Source organism: Chanos chanos, chromosome 13 (genome assembly GCF_902362185.1).
Source record: "Chanos chanos chromosome 13, fChaCha1.1, whole genome shotgun sequence".
NCBI lineage: Eukaryota > Metazoa > Chordata > Actinopteri > Gonorynchiformes > Chanidae > Chanos > Chanos chanos.
Genome location: NC_044507.1, coordinates 15,537,010 through 15,551,622, shown reverse-complemented (window position 1 = coordinate 15,551,622; position 14,613 = coordinate 15,537,010). Strand labels below are relative to the sequence as shown.

Below are 14,613 nucleotides of genomic sequence, written 5' to 3'. Positions count from 1 at the left end.
GTAACAGGCGTCAGAGCAGGATGGCATGCCACAGAGGATCTTTACGCACAAGAGCAGCTGATTGTCTCTTTTAGCAATGCAGTCATGTCTGTGACGTCAAAGCAAGGCTGTATCGCCATTGTTCCTACTCTCATTATTAGAGAGCATTGGCCTGTTGTCCTACGATTAGAAACACTATTAGGTCAATCCTGTATTATGAATTACTGAAATGATAATTAAAAGAAAAAATCTTACATTAATTACCATTAAAATCATTTAACATCGATAATGGCTTATTTTTATTGTAGCAATGTTGGTGCTATGAGACCGCTTTACATTCTTTAGTAAAATTCAGGCATCAAAAAATCAAGCCTATTTATGTTTGTTATTGTAACTGTAATTCATAGTGAATATCTTCATTTAATAATGAGATTTACTATGAAAGGGAGTCACCCATTCTGAAACCATACCTGCGTAATTCTGAAGCTATTAAAAAAAAAATATCGTGGCAACAAAGCAGCAGAGCGTGTCGCTGGTTTAAACAAGAGTGGATCACAGAGAGGAATACGTGCAGTAAGACTATAGCAGTGCCTCTGACTTACCGAAGCAGCGGGATGTAGCGGATTAATGCTTTATCACACTAAAACAGACATGGTCTGAGCAAAATCACCATTTCCGGGATTTATGCCAATATAAATCCATGAATATAAATCAGAATTTTCCACAAATGCTTCATTTGCACAAGATATTTTGCAATTTTTAATTGTGTGTGTGTGTTTTGAATCTTTGTGGGGGGGGGGTCATTTAAAGACTTATCCATGTTTAATCTCAAACGTCTTCAAAACGCACGATTCCAACATCAGAACAGGCATGGATGATTCTGAATGAGTTCTCCTATAAGGATAAAGCTTCCATGTATGAAGTTGTGGAGATTACAAATTCCGTCAAAGGGCAAAGAATATTGGTGTGGTTCATAGGTCAGACAGCCAAATGCAATCTTTAGATTTACCTGCAAAATGAATATGATCCCTGCGGAGCCTTGAGCCCATTGAGGTTTTATGTGAACCTAATGTGCTTTGATAAGATGTGTCACTGACAGAGTTTGGAAAAAGTCTTTGACAGTGGACAAGCAAAAGGGCAATTGTAGGATGTGTCACAAGAGAATGTAAATATCAGCCCATTAACAGACTTTGTGTTTCATGACAATTTTGTTACAATGTTACAATGCAAACCACTTTCACTCACTCATTTTCAAAGCCACTTATCCTAACTAGGGTCACAGGGTTCACTGGGTGAGAAGCGGGGAAACACCCTGGACAGGTCGCCAGTCCATCACAGGGCAGACACACAAACAAACACACACACATTCATACCTAGGGGCACTTTAATGTCTCCAGTCCACCTAACCTGCATGTCTTTGGACTGCTGGAGGAAACCCACACAGACACGGGGCGAAAGCTAAGAAACCCACACAGACACAGGGAGAACAAGCAAACTCCACACAAAAAGGACCCTGGCCGTCTGGCCAGGAATTGAACCTAGGACCTTCTTGCTGTGAGGTGAAAAACGCTACCCACTCCGTCCCACAATGCAAACCACCCAAATCTTATTCTTGACTGGCATCTGCAATCATTTAACATCACCATTCAAGGAAACACAACAAAGGCAAATTAGATGATTTGCGTCATGTTGGATTGTATTTGCAAATTCTCATAACAAAAGCCAGACAAATAACAAAAACGTGTTGGTGAGAGTGAATGATCACCTTGCTACAGCTCTGCTACCAACACACACTACTGACTCATTTCCTGATCTCACTGTAGAATGGATAAACTGTGTGAGTATGCATCGGCAGAATGGGTTCATTGTATGAGTATGCATCTGTAGAATGGGTAAACTGTATGAGTACGCATCTGTAGAATAGGCACACTGTGTGAGTAAGCACCTGGAGTATTTGAGAGATGTTGACCTGCATGGTTTTGGATTATAAGATTGTACCTCTCACGACCATAATTATGTCTTTTGTTAAGATTCCACGAAACATGGATGCATATAAAATGTGGGGGTCTTTTTAGTCACTCACTGACTAAATGGACTAAACAGTGCTTTTGATGTGAAATTAGGATGAATTAATATATATTCTTTTATGGTTTAGCATACTGACTACAGTTATTATAGCCGTCCAATGATTATACTTGGAAGTGGACTGATGTTCTTTTTATAAACGTCATTTGACAGCCACATACTCAAACTGAATAAAACACAAGAAAAACACACAGGAACACAAACTGTAAAAAACAAAGTACAAACTTTATTATTCTGTCTTTACAAAGGCACAAGCCTCTTTTCCCCAGTTTTTTTTTTTCTTAAAAAAAAAAAAATATATAATAGCTTCTCAACAACCAACTGGACTGACTGTCCAACAAAGAAAAACAGGACAAAAAGTAAAGATGACAGATAAGGATGAGAAGGGGAGGGTGGATGAGGGAAAAAAAAAAAAAAGAAAAAAAAAAAAAAAAAAAAAGAGAGAGATAAACGAAATTCGGCTGCTGACTACAGATACGTAGACAGCTGTAGGATGCAGAGTGGAGAGACAGAGGGAGAGGGTTAGACAGCTGTGCAGTTTGAATTCACAGCAAAAAGAGCTTTTGCCAGAGGAGACATCTCTTAGAAAAATAAGAGAAATTCCTCTTTAATAGAGTTAAGTGCTAGAGAATAATCTTTACCCTCGTTCATTTACTGCTCCCACACCTCTGAAATGTTCTCCATGCTTAGAGTAGAAAGCAGGGAAAAAAAAACACTCATAAAAATGAGACACCCTGTGGCTTTTGTAGAGGAAATGTTCAAATCCAAGAGCTAAGAAGGTCCTCCATGTTCTTCACACTTAAAACCGTTATAAATTTCGATACTGACTACGAAAAAAAAAAAATCAGCACATCATGACTCAATTCAACCATAGCTCTAGTTTTTTTTTTTTTTTTTAAAAGGAAATATTGAACAGAACTATCCACTACCTATCCACCCATGTCTCTGATTGGCCCTGACTGCCAGCAGACGACACAGCAGACTCTACAACAGGTGCCTCAGCCAGCATGCTGACAACATTTGATAAGTCAGTAAGGACAAGCAATCTGTCCAGCAGCATAGGATTCCCTGTTCTGTTAAAAAAAAAAAAAAAAAAGGGAGAGAAACATGCATTCTTCCATATTTTTCAGTCAAAGTCATTCAACAATTTTTACACGATCTTTTAAACAACTGCAGCATCAGGAACTAATCAAGCTTGCAGGCCTGGGAAGGGCTTGTGAAGAGATGCGACACAAATTAAACGGTAGAATGTTCTGGAATGTTTGGAGTTTTCCCCCCGTACTCAGTTTGAGTGAGCGGGGAAGGTGAAACGAGGATTCTGAGAGATTCTGAACGACAGGCCTGCCGTACACGTGTCCGTTTGAATACCGAGTGCGTCGTGCCAGCGTCTCTCTCTAGCACCACCTCCAGGGCTAGGTTAAGGCTGGCCTGTGTGCTTGTCACACATGCTAAGGTGGTGTTAAGGCAAGCCACTGCCTCTCTCTCTTTCTCTCTAGACATATTGGAGCAGTATTAATTTCAGTCAGCATTCTCTCTCTCTCTCTCTCTCTCTCTCTCTCTCTCTCTCTACCCACCAGGGGCAACAGAGTCCTCAGTGACACATGGCTTGAAAGCATGGCAGGCTACGGCCATTCAGGGACAAAAAAACAAAAACAAAACAAAAATGGAGCAAAGACTCATGTATTGGGGGGGAGGGGGGGGGGGGGGGGGGGGGAGGCACCCGCGCCTCTCGCTCCACAGAACGTGATCCAAGGGCTTAGCTGTGGCTCGTGTACAAAATTTAAAAAAACTTCTCGTCGTACACAGTAAAAGAGAAACATTCATGCCAGAGGAGCGGACCATTGAGTGCATAGAGCAAGTGTGCAGGATGTGATCAGGCCAGCCACTCTTAAGCGCAACTGTAAACAATTTCAATGGGCGCCAAGTATCTAAACTAGTTAGGAAAAACAATGACAGACACAGATGAAAAATCCTTTTGATTTTTACATGAGTGATAACAATAAAAAAAAAAGAGGGCAACAAAACACTACACTTGGGGATGTGGGGGGGTATGAAAAATAGGGTACAAAGAAGACAAAAAACAGCTGAAAGTTTTTCTTTCTTTTTTTTTTTTTTTGCTGCATAGGCTGTACATGGTAGGGAACCCTGGTAGTGCTATTTCAAAACAAGAGCAACCTTCTAATCGCATGTCTATGCCAGCGTGTATCTGTGTGCCTTTTTTTTTTTCTTCTTTAAGCACACACGACAAAGGCAATACACAAATCTCCTAGCAGGACTGTGTACCTGCGGGTTTAGCTTATTCAATTTGACACATAAACAAGACAAAAAAAAATGTCTGAGAGGCCAGATTTTGTAGAACTCAAATCTAAAACAGTAGGGGTGGGTGTGTGTGTCTTTTTCTGACGCGATAGAAGAGTAAAGAGTGCATCACCCACACTAGTGTGTCTACTGGGAACCCAGCCCAGTATGTGGTGAGCGATGAAGTGCACGTATTCTCTTCTAAATATCCTCAACAGACTTCGCTTTTTTTTTTATTATTTACAAGGTGCACAATGAAGCTCCGCAAAGCAATGAGTGTCTTTGGCCCTCCGCAAAATTACAACTCAAAGAAGAGTTTCGCTGTAGTACAATTACTGAAATTTACAAGGTGTCCCCAGAGCACCCGCCAAACAAAACGGACACTTGCGTTAAAAAAAGACAAAAAAAAAAAGTAACATTTCCTCTAAAGCTTGGAAGCCATAGGTGTGGAACCGATTTTTCTTAAGTCTTGTTTGCTCACAGTGATGCTGTACAAAACCTCCCCGGAACAAGAAAAACAAACAAACAAACAAACAAACAAAAAAGGAAGATGGGGTAAGGGAGGAGTGGGGTGAAAAGGAAGTTTAAAAAAAAAAAAAAAGTTTGTAAGCTAGATGAGATGTCAAAGGAGTGGAGATGTTTTTTTTTCTGCTGTGTTGGGTATGCTTCCTATCAGAGCACTCTCTCGCCTTCTTTGTGATGATTTCTTCGAAGCATGAACAGAACGTGACCGAGCGGTGATGTGGGGAAGAGACCGGTGAGAACACTCAAATTCTTAGTGATGCTGTCAAGTGTCATATCAAACTGCAGTTAAACGAGTACGCGTGAACAGAGGGACGGGAAGGAGAGCGTGTAGCGTGGATATCTGGCCGAGCGGGAATGACTAAATCCATAATGTGAGTCTATAACTCTACTGTATCTGTTACCTGTGTTTCGGTGGGTTACACTGTTACTCCGGATGAAAACTGTTATGAAGTCTGAACCTACTGGTACTGTTTTACAAACCTTTAGAGTACTGCGTGTCAATATTCGATAAAGGCAAAACTGTCTGCCACGTAAGAGCTGTGTTGTTGTGTGTGTTTGTGTGTGTGTGTGTGTGTGTGTGTGTGTGTGTGTGTGTGCGTGCATGTGTGTGTGTGAGAGAAGAAGAGAAAAGACAGGGAGAGTGTCTATGGAAGCCCCTTCCTGTGACCCGCTCCCCATGCCCTGTTGCTGAGAAGGAGAGATGGGGGCAGTTAACAGTCCTCTAGCCCCTCGGTGTCGGAGGCTGTGTCGGAATCGGCGGTGTCTGTCTGGACGCGGCCCGGGGTGACGATGACGGCCCGACGCTGTTCCTCCTCGGGCACGCCCATCTTCTCCTGTGTGCCTTCGATGTGCTGGATGGCCTAGAAGAGAACAGACGTGCAGTTCAGACCCGGATGGCAACGGCCAAAAAAAAAAAAAAAAATTCTTAGGAGGACCTCTAAAGGATTATAAAACATAGACCCTTAAGAAAATGTTTTGCAATGAAACATTTACATGGCTGCTGAGCTCTGTATCGTACCTGCACGATGGTGTCCAAGTTCTGTCGTGATGTCGATGCTGTGTTGATGACAGATGATGGGCCCATGGTTACCACGGTGACGTGGTGTGGAGGGGGTGGCAACGCTGGGGCAGGAACAATAACTGTAGCGTGGTGAGTTGGGGCAGGGGGCGTAGCGGGGGCAGGGGTAAATGCCTGCAGAATGTGTTTGACAATAATAAAAAATGCAGGTCATTACACGTCAAGGTAACAAACAGAATATGTATAGAGGGAAGGCTCGGCCAAGCACGCTGTAAGAAAACTATATGAAGAATCACTAATGCCCTCTGGTGGCTCAAAAGTAAACTGCAACATCCACTTTAAAATCCCTGTTAAAGCTGGTTATACCCACACAGACACTACAAGGTTGTCAGTTGGTACCCAGCAGTGGGAGCAGGTGTGTTACAGAATAAAGCCTGTAGGCTAGGTGCACAATCCTAACAATTAGTCTGTGAGACACAAATTCTCATGGGCAAGGGCCACAAAAAAAAGGAGCCACGGTATGATTTGAATATTAACAAGTGAAACGAGACTGCGTTTGGCATGTGCCTTATGCTCTAATGAGGGCTTTTTGCCAATATCTGTGGGCTGCTTGCCAAAAAAAATAAATAAAACGCCGCAATATGGCGTCGCTTCATTTGCCTTTATTTAAAAAATGTGGTGTGACACCTTTTCCGTGGCTTTCGGCTCTGGACAGTTCTTTCGTGACGTCAGTGTGTGCGGCGTGCGAAGATGTCTAACCTGAGGGCTTCGGGCTGGGGTTGTCTCTCTCTCCAGCTGCTCATGCTCATGCTGCTGCTGCTGCTGCTGTTGCAGGCGGAGCAGTGTTTGTGTCTGAACATGCTGCTCTTGCACCTGCTGGGCAATCACTTTCAGCTTCTCAGGGTATAGGTGAGCATCAAGAGAACGAATCTGTCAGACACACGACACAGGGTCAGAACACTACCGAAAATAAAGAATTCACAAATTCACATGACATGGGGGGGGGGGGGGGGGGGGGGGGGGGGGGACCCAGAAAAGAGAAACGCAGTTTACATGATGAATTACGACAAAGAATATGTCGTCCTTTCTGTGAACACCTTATGAAAATACACAATGTCAGAGTTATTTCTGGCTGCATAACTAGTGCTTTTAATGACCAGAGTAATATTGATTCCCACAGGCAACAAAACAGCCATTACTCACACAAAGTGCTTCTAAATACATGGAAAGCGCAAATCCGGCAGGACTCTGAAGATCAGAGTGCTTCAAACACTTTTCTGGGGTGTTTCCATACACTAGAGGAGTTTAGCCATTGATGATATTTGGTTTGGAAGAGGACTTTAATTCCTCATTCATTTAACCTCAGCTTGAAAAATATTTTTTAGATATACTGCCTGTGAAAGAGTACAAACAAAGCCAGTTCCACCCACAAGATCTGTGACTTGAACTTCATCTATCCATAAAGTAACATTAATCATATTTCTGGTTTATGGAGTCCAAAAACAGCAAAACCCCCTCATTTTCTGTGAACAGTTTCCTTCCTTGAATCCTCTGGGTGTAGCTACTGCTGTGATTAATTTTAGATTAAAAAAAAAAAAAAAAAAAAAAATATATATATATATATATATATATATATATATATATATATATATATATATATATATATATATATATATATATATATATATTCAACATTATTTAGGATACTGAAATTCCATGAATAAACATGGTATATGTCAGCGCTGAGTCATGCATCGCTGTTAACTAAATGTTTGTGCACGACTGCTCAACTGTATATCAATTTTTTTTCTCAAAACAAACAAGGATCTCTTTCCATTCAAACTGTGACTGCGCCCTGTTTCGGAAGCCGCTTTTAACCACCGTACCCTCATGTTTCTCAGATGACTGTAATCACAGTTCTTTAACAATAGTGCTAATGGAGATGCCATAACTGTGGACCAGATTATTTAAAACAAACAAACAAACAAAAAACATGCACTTATTGTTACTGCAGTAAATCTGAAAATTTAACCTGACCTGGAGTTTTGGTCATATTCCCCAGGCCTCTGCGTAAACTAAAAGCAGCTGAAATGTTGCGTTATGCTCCACCCTGCTCTGCTCCGTCACTCACCTGTTCTTCCAGCATCATGCGGACTGAGCGCTCCTTATCTAACTGCTGCCTCAGTTCAATCATCTCTCGCCGTAAATCCTCCACTTTCTCTTCCTCCAGGATGTCTGGAGACCCGATTCCTTCATCTTTCTCCTCTACGCGCCTCCTTTTCGGAGAGGAGCCGCTGAACTCCTGAATAGGAAAAAGAACCGTGCAGAACGTTGAGGACTGAGCTAAGAGATGACAAGAGACCCCAGGTCACCCATCATGGATCCCATCATCATTTCTCCTGTCAACTAACTTAACTACTCAGCTTGTCCAGTTATTCAGCTGTAATCTTCTGTAGGTTTCCAATGACATAAAATATCAAGATACATACACAAAGGTATCAAAATATTGATGGTTTGTCTTAAACCTTTGAACTTGTAAAAGGGTGACTGACAAGAGGAATGACAAGTATGTTACAGAGTAGGTGGGAATGTGTATGGCTCACCTGGATAAAGCGTTTGAGCTGGGTGTTCTGCTGCAGTAACCGTGTCTTTTCCTGCTCCAGGGAGAAGATGTACTCAGCCGTCTGCTGTAAGATGGCAGCCTGGGTAGAAGGAGGGAGGGAGGGAGGGAGGGAAGCGAGGAGATCACATTACATTCTTTGCAATGCACTACCATGAGCCACAGTATTAACCAACAGTTTCAGTTCAACAGCCATCACCACCACTCCATCTGATCCAACTAACTCTACCAAAATTTTTGGTACAGCTCCCCATGAGGTGGAGATCCCTGGGGGGTATTCCACAGAACAGACTGTCTCAGTTAGCCAGATTACTTGAGCCAAAAGTCGAGGCAATCCAAGAGAAACGTTCCTTAACATCAGGACTGTCGTCCTTGTTGGACAGTTTTGACTTTTGGCTCACGTTATCAGGCTAACTGAGAAATATTTTTCAGAATATCCCCCAGATGCTAAATGAAGAAACTGCGCAACAAACGTTCATCTATTCCTCACAAGCCTTTTTGGATGGTTTGCGTTACAGTTTGTGAACAGTTCTCAAATATCGCAGGGAAAAACACAATACAAATACGAACTCCATTTATATACCTTTTTTTAATTATTATTATTGTGTGTCTCCCTCACCTTGCTCAGTTTCTCTCCATCACTATGCGGTATGAGTGTTTTGAGTGACTGAAAGCCAGCGTTGATGCTCTGCATGCGCCGCCGTTCGTTGCTGTTGGCGATCTCTCTGCGTATGCGCCGCTCCTGGTCCCGCGCTGTCTCAGGTGTAAGGGGGATGTTTGCCAAGCTGCAGCGAGAAAAGTGACAGGATATCAGTCGCGGACAGACTGAAAACAATCCTGGAGTAAACTTCACTCAGAGCTTTTTAAATTACATATAAACACCATTTAGACTTTCCGAAAGAAGTGTAAACTTCAACTACCGCTGAAGTTTAAAGGAAGGCTAACCACGTTCAGAAATCTGTGGTTGAATCTCTTTGCGTGGATGAGATATGTCCCCCGATATGAAAACTATGTTGATTTTCCTGGAAATTCCAGTAAATTCCAATCTACCCTATTGTCTCAAAAACCGGACTCACAGAAGCTTAGCATGTGAACATTCCACCCATCAAAGCTTGTGCCGCTCAGCCTAACTCAATCACGCTTTGGATGAGGGACAAGAAACAAAAGAAAAAAAATTCTACTAAACTAGCCCAGACCCTCTGCATCCTCCTGGAAACCTTTCTAGCAGCTTCCTTATCAGTAGTGACTCAGCTGCTTCAACGCAAACACAGGGAACAATTGTGCAAACACAGATGAGTGAAGTGACGGTGTCTAAGCTTACCTGCATACTCAAAACATAAATCCATCAACCATATAAAATGCCAAATCACAAATGGGACCACCAACCATACCAGAGATATCACAAGCAATCAGACAGCAAACTGCAAGGTATTTATTTTGCCGAAATTGATATTTATCTGAAATGTTTATAGGTACTCTTCTCTGTCTCGAGACAAAATATCAGTGCCAAGAGTGAACAGCCTAAGTTTGGCGTAGGCTATGAGTAAGCGCTGCTACATATATTTAAAAGACATGTCGTCTTTCTGCCTTTCTTCATAAATTTTTGATAGTAAACATTGTTATTTGATATTCTTCAAAATCAAAAGTCAGTTTATGCTAGGAGCTGCACTCCACGTGCCATAATCAATTAGATGGACATAATGTTAATAAAACAACTAGAAAACTTAACTGGATGTATGAAAGACGTTCCCATGTCAAAAATGTATTTATGTTAAACAAATTTTGATGAACTATAAACTTGTTATACATCATACATTCGGTTCTAAACGCAAACAGCACGGCTGTAGTCGTTCTGGGCCTGCGAGGAAAAAATGTTCAACTACACATTTGTTTCAAATCAGTCAGCAGCGGTCTTTTTAACAGAACCATGCACTTGGAACAGAAATATCTTCATTTGATGCACACTTCAACTCTCCTGTTAAAAAAAACAAAACGAAAAAAAAAAACCTTGTTCACATGTATTTCCATTCTCCAGTTTTCGTAATTGAGTGCACTTATTTTTCTACAAATCACGATTCAAAAGCTTGCGTAAATTTCATCTGAATTCTAAGATCAAGCCACAGCGGGTGAATAGAATGCGCTTTAGAGGGAAGGACTACAGTTCCCAGAATGCTCATGGGGCTATGGCATATTCGTCCTCCGCCTACCTCTAGAGAAAGGATTGCGGACGCATTGACGGGCCTTCCTCTGCATACACACCCCCTTATTAAAACGACAACTTATTAATACACGAATCAGTTGCTCTACACAAAACTGCATTATAATTGGGGATAAGAAAAAATAGCTTATTTCACCTTCTTTACCAACAGTTTAACCTTGTATAGTCGCGCTCGAAGACACCATTTCTAGCCCTCCGCCATTACAACAATGCGACTACTGCTTCCTCTTCGCTTGTCCATGCGGCAGCATGGCAGAGCAGCGGGGATAAAGACGCAATCCAAATCGCAAAACAGTACACTACATTGATACGAACTGGTGCCTCTTCGAAGGCAAAGCACTTTACAAGGCCATATTCTTCGACTCCTCCAATATTTAGGTACACAATGGGCACACATTTGACCGTACCGAAAAAACAGACGACGCCAAATCCCTCACTACTTTAGCAGAAGCCACAAGCATGGCCGCAACTGCCCACAATAACTTCAGCCCGCTCTCGCAGCTTAACAAACACTGACCCGTAAGATCGAATCTTTCCGGTCAAACTTGATTACAACATGCCTACAATGGCTGTGGATCATGTCTATATATTTAGAAAGACAATCAACTTCAAAGAAACATGACGATATATTCTCAAAATATACCCATTGATTTGGAATCGCCATGCAACAGATCAGCAGCGTGGTGTGCATGGAACCACGTGGTTTATGTTTGTTAGACACAAAATGTTTCGATTTCACTAAGAAATTGACAAAGTAACAGTGATCTAACACGTCTCAGGTTTGCGTTGAATCTCATTGTGCTTAATTAGCGAAAAAAAATGGGTCTTAATGTGAGTAATATCCGTCTGGCTCCATGGGATTCGCCCGTGTACACAATAACACACGAATCAGATCAAGCATGTTACACACTACTGCTGCTTGGCGGGTGCTGAAAGCACAAAGCAGATAAACGGAAAACGATCTCTTTTTTGAAAAAAAGAAGAAGAATCGCATACATACCTACACAACCCCCCTATGACTTCTTTCTCCGTTTTTCTAAAATGTTGCAAGGAGGGCACCTTCTGAGCTGGTACCATGAAATACTCCATGCTTTCCTCTCCAGCTTTGACTCCTCGATTCTTCTAGTTTTATTTATGATGTTTTCTCGTGGTGTCGATGTGTAAAATCATGCAAGCAATTGTGTGTTTAATATGCAGTCTCACGAATGTGAATATTATGATTTTCTTAGTCTACGCATATGAATGTAGCTGACTGTTAAGAGTTGTAATGTTACTCTACTTCCAGCTGATGGGGTTCCCTCGTAGTGTGTGGCGCTCTCTATCTCCCTCCCCTCACTCTCCCTCCTTCTGCATGTACGTGTATGTGTGTATTTGCAGCTGATCGGATGTCTTTCAAGGCGGGAAACAGCTGGTAGGAATCACACAGCACTACCAAATGCCTCCTTCCGCGGAGCAAGGGACTGCATGTAAACAAAGAACTATTTAAATACACGCCTTACTTATATTCCAGAAAAGAAATCCTCTGATTTTAAAAAGCTAGTGTGTGTACAGGCATTACTGAGTACTATAAACAGCAAAAATATAAATATAATCATTTTATCAAAACTTGAAACCATTAGACGGCTTAGTTTTTTATATCTCGTTTGAATTCTACGAATGCAAGACATGAATGAAAGGTTTTGTGCGACGTTTATAGTTACGCTACACTGTTAAGTGAACAAACGCGATCAGCTGACGAATTGGCAGGGCTTGCAAAAACAGCAGCAACCAGGGGAGGGGACTGGAGTGGAAGCCGCGTAGACTGACATTGAAACAGCAAAATGTGTACACCATTTTGGGTGTATAAGAGGAGGAGGAGTAGGAGCAGACTGAGTTAACTGTTACCTAATCGCCACTCCTGCTTTGGTTGGAAGAACCTTAGCAAACGGCTTACCCTAAGCTACAAAATGGGAGCGGTTAGACTATAAAGAATCCGGAAATGCCTTTATGGAAAGGTGCTTTTAACGACAATCAGTTTATATAGTCCGTATATACAAAAGTAAACGCTATAATGCTGTCCCATTCGGCACCCTTACGACAGGCAATCTTTTGTAATGCTTTACTACTCGGACAAAACATGTACATTTCGACAGGGTCTCAGAATCGTAATTGTTGCCTGTTCTCCACTTCTCCCAGATGAAATTGTTTCTAGCATAGAGCCACTCATCAAGGGCCGTATAGGTGGGTCATTCAAGGTACCTTTTTGATAACTGTTATAATAATTCAAAACTATAGCATACACTGCATTGAGGGCAGCGCTCAAGGGAGATCCTGTTACGTCCGGGAGTCAGACACCCCTCGAGGATCCCGAGTTCCAGTGGAACATGAATTGCTTACGTGGAAAAAAAAAGACTAATGATGACAAAACCAAGACCTTTTGAAGCGCAGTACTCACTTAGACAGTGTACCAATTCTCGAGGGAGCAGTGGCAAGTTATACCCATAAATGAATTTAAAAAACATGCAAACAAACAAACAAACAAAAACGAGTGAGTTGACTCACAAATTTCCTCAGTATCATTATGGCCCAACTTATGAATCTTCATAATTTTAAAATAATTATATTGAAGACATGGCGAAATTGATAACAATAAAATTCAAAGTGTATGCTATAAGCCACTTAATGCAAAGAACATGCATGTCTTGCCTTAAATAACAACTCTAGAGATATTTTGTGTTACCCCTTAAAGTGCCCTTGGCAATGTCAGAAATATATGGCCTCTGAAAGTGTTTTTGGTATAAAAATAGAAGTTAGCCAGCTTTGTAGTTGTTAATAAATGTACCATACTTCAGGGGGGTGTTCCAGAAAGCAGCTTTAGTGAAAACTCTGAGTTAGTTAACTTGGAGCAAGTAGTAAACCTCCTGGCTTTGTTTTGCTAAGAGAATGAAGCCATAGGGCTCTTCCAGGTTTACTGCTTATTCTTGGTGAACTAACTGAGTTTTCACTAAACCCACTTTCTGGAATACCTCCCAGGTCTCTCTCAGATCAGACATGAATGTTTGAGCACCATCTAGGATGTTGCCTATAATTTTTCCTTATGTAGGCCTACCACATTTAGACAATTAAAAAAATGCAAAAATATTAGGTCTGTTCCTAAGTTATTATGTATGACTGCTTCTAATTGAACAAGCATTTTAGAAAATTGTTGTTTGTTTATTTAAAAAACATCTTAATTCTGAGGTTACTCTCAGAGTAAACAAATAGTCAGTCATTTTTCTCAGTTTGATTCTCTAAAATGGAAATATATTTAAAATGTCAAATTGCCAGTTTTGAAATGTATTACAATTGCATACAAATTACCAGAGGAGTAAAACTGACTATCCTATAAGAATTTGGACCATCAAGTGAAAGTCTGTTAGATTCTGAAAGTTCTGTGCAGTAGCCTATACTTTGTTTAGATACTAATATTCAAAAGGTGCATACTTTAAAATACTAATTCACTACCAAAGAAAATTCTACAATTAGTTAAGTCACTCAGTGTATGGTCAGCTGATATGCAAAAGTTTAATCTTGGTCAGCCACCACACCCCCCACCCCATCCCAGATAGACAGATACATGCATAGATGGATAGATAGATAGATAGATAGATAGATAGATAGATAGATAGATAGATAGATAGATAGATAGATAGATAGATAGACAGATAGATAGACTAAGTGATACATACATACATGTATACACACACACACACACATACATACATGCATACATACATAGGCTACATAGAATGATAACTGATATTCTTGATAGACTTTTAGATAGATCTAAATAGACTTTTGTCCAGTGGTCCACCTGAACACCTAATTAGTAACTCATTAAATCGCTGATAT

General features: G+C 41.1%; 1 protein-coding gene across 1 annotated transcript; it reads right to left on the bottom strand.

Moving 5' to 3' along the window:
• Positions 1–5,515: 5,515 nt before the first annotated feature.
• tfap4 (transcription factor AP-4 (activating enhancer binding protein 4)) lies at positions 5,516–11,974 on the bottom strand. The gene is made up of 7 exons (XM_030790732.1): positions 11,744–11,974; positions 9,145–9,310; positions 8,509–8,607; positions 8,037–8,207; positions 6,682–6,835; positions 5,906–6,057; positions 5,516–5,747 (listed from the first exon to the last, which is right to left on the bottom strand). Exons 1-7 carry the CDS (start codon positions 11,830–11,832, stop codon positions 5,598–5,600), a joined length of 981 nt encoding a protein of 326 aa, XP_030646592.1. The 5' UTR covers positions 11,833–11,974; the 3' UTR covers positions 5,516–5,597.
• Between the last annotated feature and the right edge of the window lie 2,639 nt (positions 11,975–14,613).

Bases quoted from the DNA above. Each gene is read 5' to 3' on its own strand.
- tfap4 (XM_030790732.1), bottom strand. From the start codon at position 11,832: ATGGAGTATTTCATGGTACCAGCTCAGAAGGTGCCCTCCTTGCAACAT. The intron at 9,311-11,743 runs GTATGTATGCGA...TTCTCGCTGCAG, and splicing joins GTCATAGGGGGGTTGTGTAG to CTTGGCAAACATCCCCCTTA. The intron at 8,608-9,144 runs GTGAGGGAGACA...CCTTCTACCCAG, and splicing joins ATGGAGAGAAACTGAGCAAG to GCTGCCATCTTACAGCAGAC.